General features: G+C 36.0%; 1 protein-coding gene across 2 annotated transcripts in view; it reads left to right on the top strand.

Annotated features, from left to right (window-relative positions):
* Positions 1–4367, top strand: part of LOC129749528 (uncharacterized) — a 228373-nt gene extending 224006 nt beyond the window's left edge. For both annotated transcript variants that reach the window (XM_055744546.1, XM_055744618.1), the window contains one exon: positions 3472–4367. In XM_055744546.1, coding sequence (XP_055600521.1) covers positions 3472–4265 — 794 coding nt within the window. In that variant the 3' untranslated portion in view covers positions 4266–4367. The remainder of the gene's footprint in view (positions 1–3471) is intronic.
* The last annotated feature ends 14861 nt before the right edge of the window (positions 4368–19228 follow it).

Consider the following 19228-nt stretch of genomic DNA (forward strand, 5'->3'; position numbering starts at 1 on the left):
AAGTACGAACTGCAAATGGGGCAAAAGTACGAAGGGTCTACTGAAGTAAATCTGAACGGAAAATTTTAACTTCTTTTTTAAATTCTCTGGAAACATCAGCGCATATTTTTGTTTCTACAAGACTTGCTCGCGCCAAAAATTGCTCAAATACGATGAGAACTGGATTTCGAAAACCTGCTGAATATTGACAGTTAGTGGAGAACTCCAAATTCGCGCAGGTTATTCGCCCATTTATTGGATTTGTATCACTAGCGAACAAAGAAGCTGCTGCTGGAAGCAGAGATTAATACAAAATAATTTTCCTGTTGACTTCATGCAGAATTGTGTAATTTTTAATGGCCGTACTTTTACCCCACATCATTCGAACTTTTGCCCCAGAGGTGGGGTAAGAGTACGTTTCGATAGCAGTTAGGCATTTTCACTACTGCTATGAAATGCGTCGATCGATTATCTTCGTAATTCTGTAGAAGAGAGATAAAAGTCTAAAGAATCAAATGCTGTTCTTGGTTTTTTGGAAAACAACCGGCAAAATTTTCTAAAAATAGGATAGCACTAAGGTCGTACTTTTACCCCACCATACTCTAGATCTCATTTGGTTCCAAGTTTCAAAATCCTGACTGACTGTTTTCATAGATTTATTGAAAAATAAAGAGGAATCGAGGATGAAGTCAACAATCACTCCATTTTACGAAGCTTGATTCCTTGGAATGAAAATTACACAAGATACATAAGTCTCATTTGGTTCAAAATTTTCAAGTCAGAGCATGCTTTTTTTAGATAATTGAAAAATGCAGAGGAATTGAGGTTAAAACAGCCATAACTCCATTTTACGATGCGTGCGGTGGCTCAAACAGTCTTCATTCGATTTCTCGGAAGATTCACAGAAAAACGGATTATTTTTTTTTAATTTTCTTGTCTAAATCAGTATTTTTCTGGATTGTTTACGAAATATAGGGGAGTTAGGGTAGGGTTGCCATCCGTCTCGCAAAAGCGGGACATGTCCCGCTTTTTTGGAAAATGTCCCGCCGTCCCGCTTTTCTCTCAAAATGTCCCGCTTTTTCCAGAGAAAACTTTTGTGGTAGACTCAACCTTCTCCGATTCTTCCCTTCAAAATAGTTGGTCCGTGCTTGATGAAAACGCTTCTTATAAAATCTCTTCTCGATCGTTTTCTACTCCTGTCATTGTTTTCTGAACTTTTTTTTATCCATTTATGATTTTCAGAACTAGATACTTTCTTACTTGAAAAACATGACATTCACCGATAAGGCTGTAAAAATTAAATAGGTAACACTTTTATGAAGTTTCACAGTCTTACACCGGAAAAACCTAAATTTAGCCTCATTTATATTCAATGGTTTGCAACAGAAAATCATTCAAATATGATGTTTTGTGTGTTTTCTTTTCTAAAAATAAGCAGCATTTTTTTAAAGTTAAATAACTTGTTTTGTTTAGCATTTAAGATTGCCAGAATATTTTCCAGATCCGGACCGGGTGATTATGGTTAATTTAATCTTAAAACCGGGCATCTTATTTCAAAATTTTCAAATCAAAATCCAGGCAATATCCGTGCAAATTTGGTCAAAACCACGGAATTATTCAATAAAATTCTAATGAATACAGTTGAAAATATATTTCTTCATCAAAACATAACAGCTCATTTTAAATCTTATTTTAGGCTTCCAAAAAACTGTTCATGATTATTTAGAATAAACTTGCTCAAAGAATCGTTTCTGGACGCCCAAATAAAAAATATAATAGCTCAATTTATTTTTGTTGTTGTTCAATTTGGAAAATAAAGTGAAAAAATCTGTGGAAATTGCTGGCTTTTTTCTACGAAATCCGGGTAACCTTCCGCAGTGAACTTTCGCTAAATTTGGTGTCAAATATCCGGATAAGTTCGGGCAAGCCCGGCAATTTTTCAAGCTTATCATTGCAGCACCATAAAAATTGGGCTCAGTTAAGCCTTCTTTAAAAACGTTCTAGCGATGTTTATACTTTTTTTTTTGTTGAAGATAACATTCTTTAAGTTATTTCCAAATGATGATGGCTCAATATTTTTTCCCCTAATCCTAGCAGAATCCCTTGAATATATAGTTAAAGGAAAAAGGAATTCCGGATAAAATAAAACATGACTACCGAGCGAAAAAATTGTTTTGGTTCAAGCAATGAATGAAGAGTTAAATTAAATAATTCTGGTAGATGATCAAAAACGGCTGTTGAAAAATATAAATACTTTCTTCAAATTTGGGATTTAAATTGCTTTGAACTACAACATTTTGGACTGAAGTGTTCGCAGTTTACAAAAATCTAAGTTTTCTTGAGAATGAAATTTTTAAAACAAATTATCCATATTTTATTACTTTCTATGCACTATTTTAGCTGAACGAACATATGCATATATATGGAAATGGTCATACAAATTTGGTTATTAAAAGTTTCCAAAATGTCCCGCTTTTTTCAGCGATGTCCCGCTTTTTATTCATGAAATGTCCCGCTTTTTTATAAAAGTATCTGGTAAGCCTAAGTTAGGGGTTAAAAAGGGACTATATCGCCGTACGCATACTCGTGCGGCGTCCTATCGATTTTCCGGACATTTTCACAAAAGGAAAGTATATTTTCTTAGATTTGGTTCATATAAGAGGGAAAATATTGAATTTTTTTGCGGTTTATGCTCTTTTTTCCCCATTGTGCAGTGTAGGTATAAAAAAAAAAATCAGAACTTGCACAGCACAATCTGGACATGATCATTTTCGATTCGCCTCATTTTATTTGGGCGATCCTCAAAGTTACTCGAAACATTTAAAACATAAATGTTTCTGGAGACTTCCATGAAGGTAAGTGACTAAATTCCCGTTTTCTGAAATTGTGAAAAAAAAAACTAAAATATATGAGCTCAATGAGCTCAAATATTAAAATGACTATCATTTTTTTTACTATTATTTGAACTCAAAAATAGTGTTAAGGTTTTGATAAATTTTTTTTATTGATATTTGCTAATATATGTACTTTCCTTATACACTCTTAAACTTTTCAGGATCATCATGCAGGTAAGCGCCTTAATTGTAGAATAAATTGGAAATCTAAACGGCTTATGCAAATGGCTTCCTTTCTTCCCCCCACAATTCTGGAAATCGAAATACTATCAACTGATCTGTGCAAATTGATTCAAAGCATCATTTTCTAAAACAAGATAACAGGGTTCATGAAGAACTTTTTTTCTAATTTTATCGATGCATTGATTGTTTATTTAAAAAAAATAAAGCTTGGCTAGTCAGTTACGCACAGTTCATTAATCGCGATCATCTGCTATGTTATTCATTGTTAAATGGAATTAAATATTGTGTAACGCTCTTACGGCTCAGGCTGTAATTTTTTTTCTTTATTTTCATTTGATGAGCGTTACGCAACGTAAAAAACTGAAACTGATTTGTCTTGCTAACATCTATCATTTGTTCCCTTACCCCGGTACAGTTCTTGCAAGGATAATTCACTACGCTTCACCGGAAGTTGCCTTGAAGTTGCGGCCCTTCCGAAGAGCGCTGCCGTTGTTCGAGGACGATGAGAACATCTCGGTAACCCGCACTATCTCAACGCCTCGGTCCCGGTCCGTGTCCAGATCACCGGTATCGTTCCAGTCTGGATCAAGGTCCCGCCAAAGCGATACGCCCCGGGAGGATAATACTCCGCTTAATTTGGATACCAAATCCGAATGCAAAGTACTATCGCTGGTCAGCAAGGAGGAGAACGTCCTGGCGCTGCGAGAACGAGACGGAAGTCCCAAGCCGGAGCGGAACGCAGAAGACTTAAAGCATCCCTTAACGAAACCTCCCCGGGGTAGCCTTAAGCTTGAAATCGTAAGACAGAAAAGCTCAACCCACCTAAGTTATTCGGTCGAAAACGGATACGAGGGCGGAGGACGGGAGCATTTACGGGGTTCCGAGAGCGATTACCTGTACAGGCCTGTACACCTTCCGGCAGCGAACGGAACCAAAACAAATCCACTGGAGCTGTACTCGCTGCCCACTTCGATGCCCTGCATCCGATATCCGCAACTAATTCCACCGGATTACCCGCTGGTCCCCTGGGATCCCCGGTTAATGTTGCGCAACTACTACTCCAAAGACTTGGGACCACTCGGAGATTCTTCATCTCCGGTTTCGCCGTCCCGGCAGCTCCCGCCCAAAGCTTTCCAGCTGTATCAGCCCGCCCATACTATCGAAAATCTCAACCTGCTGGATCAGGCGGCGGTTGCTTCGACGCACTAGGATGTTCCGGATCCGAAATCCTCCGCTGGCGGAAGCGACGAGCACATGGCGACCGTGAGCCACAATGAGGCTATTCTATGACTCTTTTTAAGCTGTATCCTACCAAGGTGAGTGAGGTTCTTCCATTTAATCGATTGTTCAGATATTATTGTGATAAATTTACTGCCGTTCGAATCACAGTTTTCACATGTTACAAAAAGGCAAAAATAGGAAAACGCGATCAAAGTTTCTAGATACATGTAACTGTTATCGCACAGTTTTGTAATTTCTATTGAAACTAATGCCTAAGCAGAAAGATCCATCAAAAAATTTCATACACCGTGCAACTGAAAGTGCTATTTTACAACTATTAGTATTTTTTCCATACCCAGTTGTGCACTAAATGTTGTCATCGCCAGGCGCGACCCTAGAGCTGGCTCAAGAGATCAGATAATATAAGGGAACGTTAATATCTGGTGAAAACGATCATTTTAAGAGAGCGAACTGAGAAATTTTAACAAATTTTCTCCATATTCAAAAAGACAACCAACGAATCTTCAATGTTCACTGCGAAAAAATGTTAAAAAAAGAAAAGTGTCGTAATTTGTATTTATGGTAGTTTAGAACTTTGACTTCAAAAGCTCTGTGGGCTTGTAATATAGCTCAGTTGGCAATCAGTTGCTTCCTGAGCCGATGTCCGTGAGCTCAAACCCATCGATCACAGTTGTACCGGATAAGTTTTTCAATGAATGTCCGCCAACTGATCGTTGACATACGTCGCGAATGACATAAATATGTTAAAACGACTATAATCGAAACAAAAAAAATTTAAAAACTCTCTAAAGAATTTATTGTTATAAATCATATTTGTCACACGTTGTTGAGAGTTAAAATTTTATAAGTAATCTACAATTTTTCTGAGCTTCTGAATATCAACGCTAGGCTCAAAACTAAACTTTAATGATGCTCCACTACCAATACGTTTGAAATTGCATAGTTTTGAGATAATTGTTTTCAATTATTGCTATGAATTTCAAACTGAATAACGGTGATTAAATTCTTCATTGGAGTACTTAACTGAATCGCAATTTGGAAATTTCGTATTATTATTTTCAATTTTCAAACACAATTCTCGTTAAAAATTCTTGTTTTGATTTATCAAATTCTCAATTTGAAAAATCATCTCTCTAAGTACAAATTTAGTTGAAAATAAGAATATCATAAACAGTTTCTGAAGTATGAAGCTTCTGGAACATAATTTTAATTGATTTTGCTTTTCATACAAATTTTTTTATTGTAATTGTTCATACAAATTTTCAACAAATAAATTATGAAGGAAGTGAAATATCGTTTTTTTTCATATTGGTACCTGATATTGGATTATAATAAAAAAAAACATGAAATGATGGGTTAATTTTGATAGTTAAATACTATGCTTTAATAAAGAGTCTAAATCAATTGTAATTGAAATAGCCAAACTTTCAGATGATGAATATCAAACTATAAACTGGATATTTACTGAAAATTTCAATATTATTGTTGAGCTGAATCATTTTCAGCGATTATTTATTTATTATTTATTTACATAGTATTCCGTCTTACGACATAACTTGACGAACATAATTCCTAAAATTCACTCGGTTCATAGCAACCGTTCTCCAATTTCTCGGGCACCCCACGTTCGCCAGATCACGCTCCACTTGGTCTAACCACCTCGCTCGTTGCGCCCCCGCTCGTCTTGTTCCTACCGGATTCGTAGCGAACACCTGTTTTGCAGGACAGTCGTCCGGCATTCTCGCAACATGTCCTGCCCAGCGTATCCGGCCAGCTTTCACCACCTTCTGGATACTGGGTTCGCCGTAGAGTCGCGCGAGCTCGTGGTTCATCCTTCGCCTCCACACTCCGTTCTCCTGTACGCCGCCAAAGATGGTTCTTAACACTCGTCGCTCGAATACTCCGAGTGTACGCAGGTCCTCCTCGAGCAATATCCATGTCTCGTGCCCGTAGAGAACAACCGGTCTAATGAGCGTCATATACAGGTTACACTTCGTGCGAGGGCTAAGTCTTCTCGACCGCAGTTGCTTGTGGAGTCCATAGTAGGCACGACTTCCGCTGATAATTCGCCTCCGGATCTCACGGCTGGTGTCATTGTCTGCGGTCACCAGTGAGCCGAGATAGACAAAGTCTTCGACTATCTCCAGCTCGTCGCCGTCGATCGTGACCTTGTTATTACTGGACAAGCGGGTTCGGTCGGTCTCGGATCCGCAGGCCAGCATGTACTTCGTCTTGGACGTATTAATCATCAACCCAATCCTTCCTGCTTCGCGTTTCAGTTTGCGGTAGATCTCCTCCACCGCCGCAGATGATCTGCCGACTATATCAATGTCATCGGCAAAGCAGATAAGTTGACTAGATCTGTTGAAAATCGTGCCCCGCATTTCGCCCACCGCTCGTCGAATAACACCTTCTAGCGCCACGTTGAACATCATGCAGGATAGACCATCACCTTGTCGAAGCCCCCTGCGCGATTCGAATGAACTCGACAATTCACCCGAAATCCGCACACAGCACTGCGTTCCATCCATCGTCGCCTTGATCAGTCTGATCAGCTTCCCGGAAAAGCCGTTCTCGTCCATGATTTTCCATAGCTCGTTACGGTCGATCGTGTCGTATGCGGCTTTGAAGTCGATGAATAGATGATGCGTAGGGACTTGGTGTTCACGGCATTTTTGGAGGATTTGCCGCAATGTGAATATCTGGTCCGTCGTAGACCGTCCCTCCATGAAGCCGGCCTGATGACTCCCCACGAATCTGTTTGCTTGTGGCGTTAGGCGGCGGAGTAGGATTCGGGACAACACTTTGTAGGCGGCATTGAGGACAGTGATCGCTCGGTAGTTCTCACAGTCCAATTTGTCGCCCTTCTTGTAGATGGGGCATATTACCCCCTCCTTCCACTCCTCCGGTAGCTGTTCTATGTCCCAGATCCGGATTATCAACCGGTGTAGGCAATCGGCCAACCTGTCCGGGCCCATTTTGATGAGTTCAGCTGCGATGCCATCCTTCCCAGCCGACTTGTTTCTATTCAGCTGGCGAATGGCTTCCTTAACTTCACTCATCGTTGGGATTGGCTCCTCTTCGTCGTTGGCTACGCCGGCGATGTACCTTCCCCTACCGTCTTGATCTCCTGCATGTGCGCCGTTCAGGTGTTCATCGAAGTGCTGCTTCCACCTTTTGATCACCTCACGATTGTCCGTCAGGATACCCCCGTCCTTATCCCGGCACATTTCGGCTTGCGGCACGAAGCCTTTGCGGGATGCGTTGAGTTTCTGATAGAACTTTCGTGTTTCTTGGGAACGATGCAGCTGCTCCAGCTCCTGGAGCTCCTCCTCCTCCAGGCGGCGCTTTTTCTCCTGGAAAAGTCGGACTCGCTGCCTCTTCCGCTGTCGGTGATTTTCCACATTTCGACGGGTGCCTCTTTGCACTACTGCCGCCCGCGCGGCATTTTCTTCGTCCATCACCCTCCTACACTCCTCGTCGAACCAGTCGTTCCGTCGAGATCGCTCCACATAACCGATGACGTTCTCCGCCGCACTGTTGATGGCTGTTTTGATGGTATCCCAACAGTCCTCGAGAGGGGCTTCGTCAAGCTCGCCCTCTGCCGGCAGCGCTGCTTCGACCGATTGCGCGTAGTCTGCCGCGACCTCAGGTTGCTTCAGTCGCGCGATGTTTAACCGAGGCGGGCGCCGATTTCGCTTATTGTTCACTACAGAGAGTTTTGGGCGCATCTTCACCATCACCAGATAATGGTCCGACTCGATGTTGGCGCCCCGACAGGATCTGACGTCGATGATGTCCGAAAAGTGCCGGCTGTCGATCAAAACGTGGTCGATCTGTGATTGCGTTTGGTACGGTGATCTCCAGGTGTACATTTTCAGCGATATAATTAGTTTAGAACTTGAAATCCAGCACTGTTAGTTAAAAATCACCAAAAAATCTTACGAATGCCTTATTGCCGAAAAAGTAGTCAACTGATATCGGGACAGTTTTAATCATCAAGAAGAAAAAAAGATCTTAAGCATATTGAATCAGGAAGGTTTTTACGTCCTCAACTCGATTTTTATAAAAAATTTATATACCGTAGAATGGTGGAACTTTGATCACCGGGGTAACTTTGATCAACCTGAAATTTTTGCAGATAATCATCATTAACTATGTCTGAAGATAAAATATCTATAAACTGTTTTCTACGTTTGAAAGCCTATAAATTGAGTTTCAAATAGGCTGCATTTGGTTTGTAGTTGAAGATTTTTTTTATATTACTCAAAATGTATTTTTTTTCTGTTTTTTCGAAGACTCACAAACAAACACCTCTCCTGGTACAATGAAAGCATTTAGAAGCAAATGGGTTATTATATATGATAGTTTTTTTTCCTTTGTACTGTTATAGCTTTGAGTTATTTTTATTGTCATTAGATGATAATTTTTGGATATTTAAAAAAAAGACATTTTCTATGAGAAAGCCCGAATAGAACAAATGGCTAAAAACCCTTTCAAATGGTTAAGTTTCAATAAAAAAGAACATAGGAACAGTGGGAGGACCTAGGAAATTGCATGAGGGTAAAATTTCATTTGTTTTTGAGACCATAAAATATTGAGAAATGTTTATAATTTTGCCCCTAAATGTATGCAGCACATTGTCCATCTTTTCAGTATATTTGTTGTTGAAAGAAAGCGTAAAAAAATCAATTGAGTCCAAACAAAAAATTACTGTTATCGATGTTTAAAACCATCTGTGCTTATTGGCATCAAAACAATAATTATGAAGATGTTCAGATACGCTAAATCCATAGTGATCAAAGTTACCCCCAAACATGAAATCTTGTTTTGTAAAAACATTTAGTTATAGCCACTAATGTCGTTTGAAAATTCTGCTACCAATGATCTTGTTTTTTACTCCTTACCTCAGTAAGTATTTCAAAATTTTAAGTGTTATCAAAAAGCAATCCCTTCCAAAATACTCGAAAATGAATTAAAAAATTGATCAATGTTCCCCTAGTTTACGGTACTCACTTCTTGTTTCGTGGCGATTAGTAATTTTAAAACTAATAAGTTTAGAGATAAATCGATCAATGATAACGGATGAAGTAACTACCCTACATGAGCAAAAAAAAAATTTTGAATCTGTTCATTATACTTTAGTCATTTAACAAAACAGATTTTAGGGAAGAATGCCGCTAAGTGGCTAGTTCCCGGAAAAAGATAATTTGGTTGCAAAGATACAATGATTAGAAAAAATAAAAATATAACATATATAGCTTCTACTAAAATCACAAATGGAAAGTTTGTTCAGGTAAATATTTGATTCTGAAAAGTTTGATCTATTTCACACCTTTTTTGAAGGCTGAAAAGCAATTTCACTTGTGTATTAAAAATATCCAAGATTGATCCAAGGAAAATTCATCATTTAGTTAAAACCTTTTTTTTCTAAACCTTTTTCACATTTTTCATTTTTGTTAAAAAGTGTAGCGTTTTCTTCAATGATTTTTTACCATGTATTTTCAAAAGTTATACCGTAAACGAGAGCTCGTACAAAAAATACAAATTTGCATTCAGTGCTCAAAAATAAGTTAAAATCAGTTTTCCAAACTTTGCACTTCGGAAAAATGCAAATTTAGTTTCCATGTGTTATACCTGTGGATGCAAATTTTAAGTTCTGAAGATGTATTTAAATCTCTATCTCAAATCTCCAATTTCCTCATATTGAAACAGCTTATATAAATACCTTTTAATTTCTTTTTGGCTCTAAGAACCCATATAGAAAACAAAAGTTACAAACACACTATCTCTTCTTTTGGTTTTTTGTTGCTGGAATCTTCCATTTAGAAATCTTGAAAGGTTTTTAAATTTAAAACACTTACTATTAAAATTCAAACTCTTAATATTTCGTATTTGATTTCTGTTTGGCAGTACTTTCAATTTTTTCACGGTCATCCATAATATGAAAGTTTGATGGATTTCAAACAGATTTAAATTAATTTAGATCTAAAATTTTTATTTTTTTTTAAATTTCATAACACCTCTTGGTTAATTTGAAGTTTCCTAATTCATATTTGAATGATGGAAAATTGAGAGTGAAATAAATTCCGGCAAGAGAATCTTTACTGTGATTCAGAACTTCAATTCTTATTTGGCAATCTAATCATGAATTCGTTGTAAACGCAACTGGAAATAGTACTGCTTTAGATTTCAGAATGAGTTTAGCTTTCAACGCCTGATATGACATTGGAAAGGTATAAAAATCTCAATAAACCCACAATAAACAAATGGAAAAATATAGAAATTTAAATTCTTATTTCTATTTGAATTTCAGATACGTTTTACCTTTGCATTTTTAAGGATAAGTTTTATTAGATTTTATTTCCTGATTCTGAATTGATGATTTTCCTTCGATTTTGAAAATGTTTTTAAATACAAAAAAATCTAATGAGGAACTTTCCGTTGCCCGAATCTTTATTGAGAATCGATTTCATGCGGCATCAACACGATGTTGTATATTAGAGCATGTTCACTGGTGTTGGGAAAAAGTGGTGGAAATGTTGTCACTTTTTGCATATTTTGACAATTTTGCCATGCAAATACATTTTCATGATCTATGGCATTCAAGTTTTTTTTACAACAGGTGTTGTAGTTTCGCATGCTGTGATGCAAAAATAGCTATATTTCTATCGCATACGACTGAAATGGAAACAGTGCTGTAAAAAAAAACATCGGCCAAAGATTTTGAAAAATTTTTTGCATAGTAAAATTTTCAAAATGTCAAATTTCTACCACTTTTTCCCAACACCAGTGTACTTGCTCTTACGATTGAATTTGTTTTGCGAAATATTGGTAACTATGTTAAAAAGAAAGATTCGATGATTAGACTGCCAATTGAAGTCATGGATAAGAGAACAGACGTGCAAGCTCGAACAAAAAAATTTCATAAAAAAGTGTAAAATTTCTAATGCTGACATCCAAAAAATACGTTGAAAATTTACTTGAAACAGTGCCATCTATTGCGCCGTTCAAAAGTTACAGATCAAATTTCGAGTTTCTAGCTTTTCAAAAAGGCGTAATCGTAGCTGCATTAGTTTAACTATTGATGAATTCATAAATAATTAAACTAATGCCGCTCTTAAATAGACGGGTTAAATTAACTGCTGAATAAATGCAATAAGACTTACTTATAGCTTGAAGGAAATTGCGATAAACTTTTAAGATATTTTTCCATTATGCAACCGGACGAAAATGTTACGAAACTTAAACAGCAATTTTCTTGAAACATGCCAAACAGTGCATACGACCTGTTCAAAAGTGACCAAAATTTTGTTCCAAAGATTTTAATGATACATGAATCCTTAGATGAACTAGAAGCATTTTCGTGAGACTAAAATTTTAATGATATTTTTTATATTAAAGGAGACTTGATCCTTAATTCAGGATGCCCTGATCCTAAGAAAAAATCTTGTAAAACCGAAGATAAAAAGGTCCGGTGACTATTTTTTGCCATATTAGTTCTCATTCCAAAGTTTGTGAGTATCAGACAAAGAGAATTCTAAAAGTTTGTCTACGGAGTTTGAATTAAGACTTACAGCAACATCAAACCAAAAGCTAGGGAAGTAGGCGTTGAGCAAAGGCAAACGAACGCGTTTTTTTTCGCTCGTAATAATTTTCGAAAATTTGTGTTTTGATGATAAATACGAAAATGTTTTAAAAGGATCATAACCGAAATATGATGAAAAAAGGCTAGAATTCAGTATAATCATGAGCAGCTTGAAAGAGAATTGTTAGCGCTTCTCTAGTGTTTAATTTGTACTTTCTGGAGCTCTGCTGGGAACCGGACCCTAACAATTGTGAAGGAAACTCTGGTCGGAGTTTTACTTTTTAGTGTTGTGGTTGAAAATGAGAAAACAATTTTAATTTAAAAATTGACACGGGTGCTAGGAGTGAATAAAACAATTTGTGCTGTTTGGTTGGAAGAAGAATTTTAAACAGGATCTTGAAAGAACAGGTTTAGTTTTTTTCATAGCCGGTTATCTTAACAACTATGGAACCTAGGCGACGTAGGTATGTGTTACAGCGTACCTTCTGTGATTTGGAAAAATGAAAACGCCTTGTGCTACGTAGGAAAGTGGGCTTGTTCCAAGGAATCGCTTAGAGAAAAAAGTTTCCAGTCCAAGTCCATATAAGCTCTGAAAGGCAAAATATGTTTGGTGTGGTTTGGGTGAAAATAATTCATATCATCAGTGAAGTGTTTTTTTTGCCGTTTTCCCCCACATGTGATGCTTTTTATGCTGCTGCACCGCATTTAATCTTGATTTTCAAATGGAAAATGTGTTCTTTGAAAAACAACTGAGGGTTGAATATTGAAGCCCCGCAAAGCTAAGTATCCTTGAGAATTGTCATATATCCATTTTGAAAATTCGTTTAAGGTTATAAGAAGATCAGTTACACAAATGAAGTGGTAATTTTTCAATTGTGTGCAAAGAAACTTTGACTTAAATATATGTTAAATTAAATTAATTTTTTTAAAGAACCTCTCCAGCTCTAAACAGACCTCGAAAGGTTTTGTGAAGTAATCATATTTTCTGTTTCTCTTTTTATTTTCAAGAGCGAGTAAAGGCGCTTTATCCTTGGTCGATGACCAGAAATGATTGAACACAGAAATCCAAAACAGATCGAGCAAAATAACAGCTAAACCATTTCCAATACATTAATTTTTTTACATCATTTCTGCAAAATGCTCCTATTCTTAAGTTTTGTGATTTCTGTGTACAAAATAAGTCATTTCCAGCCACTAAGAAAAGTCCAATCGATTGACGAAACTACTTTACATTTCACATGGTTTCTTCATCAAGGAGCATTTTTCTTAGCATGCTTCCAACGATACTGCCCATTTGAAACGTATGGTGCTGGTGGTCCACGTTTCTTCCTGTTCCTGTGTTCCAGATGTCTCTGCGTTCTCTGCTCCATGGTAGGCTCAACCACTTTATGTTTTGATGTTAAAATGATTAAAAACATGAACAAAGAAAAGAGGAATAATAAAACACTTTATTATTCTGTGGGACTCAGACATAAGTTCTGGCTATGGAAGTACGATTAGTGAAGAGAATTCTAAAAGTTTGTCTACTACCCTAGAGTCATTGCATACTTTAAGGCGCTATTTTCTAGTTTTAATATAAACACAGTATTTTCAGTACTTTTTTCAGATAAATACTGGACAACCATTAGCTATTGGTCCGCTCAATCTTCTCTTGCCCAATTATTGTACAACAATTTATTCTATAGCTGGTTTCATAACAAATACGCTTGATAAGATTCAATAATTAATTTATTAAATGCAACTGATAAAACTCGAATTGTCTTTTAGGGGGGGGGGGGAGGTGGGCCGGTTTGGTGCTGGTTGTTAAGGGTAATAAAAGCTTCTAACTATTCGTTGATTTTGGTTATAAAATCTCATACGGATTTGTTTGACATGTTTTTTTCTGCCTAATAAGTGGAAAATTACGTTTAAAAAGTGATTTTAGTGACTTCCGTGCTCTGGTCAACTGTTTTTCACTCAGAATTTTCATATTATTTTCACGTAATGTTGATTTTCAACATTTTAACTTTAAATTTAAAGACACATAAAATATGATTTTTAAATGAATGATGTTTTAAGCCTTAAGTGCCTTCCTTTTTCTACAAATTCTATTATTTTAAAATCAATTATGACAAAAATTTCTTCATAGTTCAAAAAATATATTTTTCTTATAGTCAAATCTTTAAATGGAAGTATTGAGTTTTTTAAACTACATGAAAAATTTAAAAATAGCCTTAATGCAATTAAACTGCCTTGGTTTTGAGGGACTACTTAAAAAAATAAAATAAAAATTTATTTTGAAGCCCTTCGTCCCGACCATTAACTCAAAATTTTATGCAAATAATTTATCAATTGTTCTGCTAACCAATTTTTCTCACACCACAGAGTTTCTCCTGCTGCATCTACTACGCAGATTGGAAGATCTGAAATACTTTTTATCTCATGGCATATTTTCTCAAAAGTTCAAATCTGTCGTCGGGTTAGACTCACTACTCAAAAACACAGTCATAACTTTGAGATACTGAATTTGATCAAAACAGTTTTTCTGCTCAAATATTATTGAAAAACATTTCAATGTGATGTGAATGTTCATGAAAATTGATGAAATGCTACAGGAGTTACATTAATTACAAATTATCCCATTTTCACGTTAAAAATATTTAAATCAATTAAATTTTTCTTATGCAAAACTGCAAATCTTGGGCATAAATCAGTCGAATGGTTTGAAGCTTTGGGCCTTGCTGAGAGCATTCTTAAGCTTTAAATTGATATTCAGTATGTTAAAATCATTCAACTTCTAAGTGAGACAAATAGCAATTTTTAAAAAAACATCTTCTTGAGTAATGGGGGGCATAACAGATTTTGTCATTTTATCCTTTCATCAGCAAATAGTCCCTTTAATATATTTAACGCGCTCAAAAACCTTTAAGTTCGTTTTATGGAATGATTCCAAATTTCATGTTACAAGGACATAGAAAGAAATAGCTGATTACTGGGTAAACAAGGTCAAATAACACTCTAGGGGATTTTTTTTTATTATCTGACAATTTGCGCCGGGGGTCTTCAGATTTTCCCCAAAATTGGAAATTTGGTTCATTTTTTGCGACTTAAAAACACATGTATTTTTCAGATTTCTAACATTTTTATTTTTTGAGTTAGCTTCGGTTAGATTTTTTTTGTAAATAAAAAATAACCGTTTCTCAAAGCTACATAACTCTGTTGTTTCTCAACGGAAATTATAAAATAACACATCAAAATGCATTGAAATTTTATCAGCTTTCCAAATAGAATAGTTGAAAAAAATTAAATAATGACCTTCAACATGAAAAGTTGTAAAGAAACTTTAAATGGCGTCTAAAAGTACCGTCTCGAGTCTCGAGTAGCTCGATTCATGATGCAACTTTCATCTGAAGACACCAAAGTGGGCCATTAACACCTTGAAGAGTTATGAAAGAAATATTGACAATAAATCTCTTTTTTTGCATGGAAAACAAACAATGGTGGAACAACTGCACTCACATATGGAGATAGCAAGCACTTCTAACAACATGGAAACAAAAGAACTTACCAAAGCAGGTAAAAAACACTACTTTTTCGTGCTTTGTAGAGTGTTTTCAGCAAAACTGACTTTAAATTCTAACCAAAATTCTGAGTATCGTATTGTTTATGTGATATAACTAATAATGGGAATGTTGCTTTTACAACCTGGTCATATATTATATAACTTATTAATTTTTCGATCAAAGATCATTGTGAATCATAATCAATGCCAATAGTAGAAGGTTCAGTCCTGTGTTTGGGATCACAAAAATGTGATTAAAAAAATGAAATATAGACGTGCTTTACATAGTTTTTATATCGGGAGCTAAGCACCAGACACCAAAATCCTTTCCGATTGATAAAAAAAAGTATGAAAAAGTGGCAGAAATGTTGTAGAAATAATCAAAGAGCTCAGTATGGCCAGCCCAGGCTGTAAAATGATGAAAATATGATACTTTTACCGTATTCGTTTTCTACATTCGCCCAGTTTTGAGGTTTACCATACTAGAACGAACATAATTCGTCGTCAGTGTTTTGCTACCTCGATCGCTCACAAACAAATCTTCAGTGTTCCACCGTCCATTTTAAATCAAATCTGGAGAATTACGGATGCAAAACTGAACGCATAAACTTCTAAAAATGACAGTAAAATGTGCATTACTTGTTGTGACCTGGTGAAAAACTGGGTATAAACGAATACGTTATGAGAATTTGGATATAACATGAAGTCAGTTAAGCTGCAACAATCTACCGCCCCTTCTTTCAGAACAGTCCCATATACAAAAATAAGCAAGCGAGACAATCAGCTTTTTCTGTTTTGGAATATATTTTTAAATTGTGTCCACCACTTTCAGCATAAACGAAAATAGTTTTTAGGTTGTCATAATAAATCGTTGGACCTGAAATTTTCGAAATTGGGTTATTGGTAAGGTCGAGAGCACCATTTTTATTCATTATGGGACTGTTAATCGACCATGTTTCAAACCTTTTTCGAATCTACTAGCATAACAGTCCCATACAAAATATATTTTTCTCACCAAGCTACTTTCTAAGACTTCAATTTGATCATTTTTGAACTTCTAAATGCAATTGTCAGAAAAAGAAACATACTTTTGCAAAAAAATATCATGAATTCCACATTGTAAGATGAATCTTTTTACGATTTTTGATTGCATCCGATAGTTTTTCGTTCAGGAAGTCATTCCTAAGAAAGTCAGACCTGCCTTCGAAAACTACTGGCATCATTCGACATCAAGTGAGTTAAAAAATGTTTAAATGATTCAAAGCAATAAACCAAAGACTATTTCGCCAAAAGAAACATTGAAAAGTAACCAAATCCGGGGTATTTCACATATGGGACTGTTATTCAGGTATATTTCATATAGGACAGCCACGAATTGATTTTTTTTTTCGAAATTTCTAGAACAAAACCTCTTTTTTTTTTAGTCTTTTATGTTGAAGCCTTTTGTTGACCTAAAATGACGAAAATTCATATGGGACTGTTATGCGAGTACAGGCAGTCTGAAAAGGACGAAAAAATAGTGTTTTTTACCTGCTTTGATAAGTTCTTTTGTTTCCATGTTGTTAGAAGTGCTTGCTATCTCCATATATGAGTGCAGTTGTTCCACCATTGTTTGTTTTCGATGCAAAAAAAGAGATTTATTGTCAATATTTCTTTCATAACTCTTCAAGGTGTTAATGGCCCACTTTGGTGTCTTCAGATGAAAGTTGCATCATGAATCGAGCTATACAATGGTATTTTTTGCAAAATATTCGGTGGTGCAGACGGTACTTTTAGACGCCATTTAAAGTTTCTGTACAACTTTTCATGTTGAAGGTCATTATTTAATTTTTTTCAACTATTCTATTTGGAAAGCTGATAAAATTTCAATGCATTTTTATGTGCTATTTTATAATTTCCGTTGAGAAACAACAGAGTTATGTAGCTTTGAAAAATGGTTATTTTTTATTTACAAAAAAATCTAACCGAAGCTAACTCAAAAAATAAAAATGTTAGAAATCTGAAAAAATACATGTGTTTAAGTTTAAGTCGCAAAAATGAACCAAATTTTCAATTTTGGGGGAAATCTGAAAACCCCCGGCGCAAACCCGTCAGATAATAAAAAAAATCCCCTCTACTCAGATAGGTACAGGCGCGGTCCTATGGGGGGGGTGATCGGGGTGATCACCCCCCCCCCCAAGCGGCAATAATCCGTTACAAAATACCCGCAAAAGCTCTAATTTCTATAAAAAGTTGGAACTTTTCTTAGTAGATGTGCTTTCAATTTTAAAAATTTTCCACTCCGTGGGAGTGTTTATTCAACAAAAAAGTTAATTTATCACTTAAAAGGCTCAATATTGAAAAAAGTCGGTCCACCAAACTCAAGCAGCTGTAACTTAGGATACCCTGGACTGAGTTATACCAAATAACTTTTGTTGATAAGTTACTCAACAAAAGAGTATTGTTGAGTGTTGATTTGGAATTTGCTATTAATAAAATGTAGGGACAACTTTTTTTTTAAATTGTCACTAATTTCCCTCATATGCCTCAATCAACACGAGCAAATCGCAACAAATTTTGGTATTTGCTTCAAATTCAGAGCTTCTGAATTCTTGATTTTATTTTGAATTTTAATGAAATGAAAAATTTGGAAAAGTCATATAGGGGGGTGAAAATGGTTATAACACTGAAATACTTGAAATATTGGTTCTGCTTTCATCATACATTTATTGCCTTCAATTGCAAAATTATTATTATTATTATTAATAGTTTATTATAGAGGATTTTAACTAATACTAGTCCTTCGTCCTCTGAGAGAAAGAAAAAAAATACAAATACATACACAAATACACTAAATTACAGTTTTCTTAATAAATAAGCACTTTTCAAAAAATCTAACAACTTTTTTTCATTGCTTGGATTTAAGGCAGAGGAAACGTCGTGACTGATGCCGTTAGTTTTTCTTTCCTGGTCATACATACGACATTTTCCAATCAAATGCTTAACAGTTAAAGGTTCGTTACAGGTGTTGCATATAGATGTTCCAGTTGTCCAAAAGCTTGAATGAGTTAGAGTTGTATGACCAATCCGAAGACGCGTGAGTGATCGCCGTTCCAAAGGATCTGTTCTATCACACCAAGGAATGGTGGTGTTTTTGATTTCTCGAAGAAAAAGTTGTCTGCTATCAAACCACGTTTGTTCCCAAGTTTTTCGTATCTCCCTTGAGATCATTCTCCTTATATCCTGAGCTGGAACTTCGAAAATTATTTGTTCACAACTTCTTCCCAGAGCGGCTAGATTATCAGCTAAAACGTTTCCAGTGATTCCAACGTGGCCAGGTATCCAACAAAGACATGCGTTTAATCGTGTCAACTCGAATTCAATGCTGCGTATCCAAGGATGGGTCGATTTTCCAGATTCAACAGCAGACAGAACACTAGCGGAATCGGAGAATATAACGGCATGGAACTTTGATTTGGCAGCTATCGTAGTCAGCGCGAAGAGAATAGCCATGGCTTCGGCCGAAAATACCGAACATTCCTAATTTAGTTGAAAAGCATATTCCTTAGATCCACTCGATACTCCAAAGCCCACCCTACCATTAGACATAGACCCATCCGTGTAAATTGAAATAGTGTGATTGTACGAATCTTTCAAGTGATTATTGAATAGCTGAACTGCTTTGCTGCTATTTTCACCAACTTTATATTGATTTTTTATTGTCCAGTCAATGTGAGGAACAGTCGCATTCCATGGTCTCATACCAACAGTTTTTAAACGGGCAATAGATGGTATTTCTTTTCCTGTTAATTGCAAAATAAA

Source organism: Uranotaenia lowii, chromosome 1, assembly GCF_029784155.1.
Source record: "Uranotaenia lowii strain MFRU-FL chromosome 1, ASM2978415v1, whole genome shotgun sequence".
Taxonomy (NCBI): domain Eukaryota; kingdom Metazoa; phylum Arthropoda; class Insecta; order Diptera; family Culicidae; genus Uranotaenia; species Uranotaenia lowii.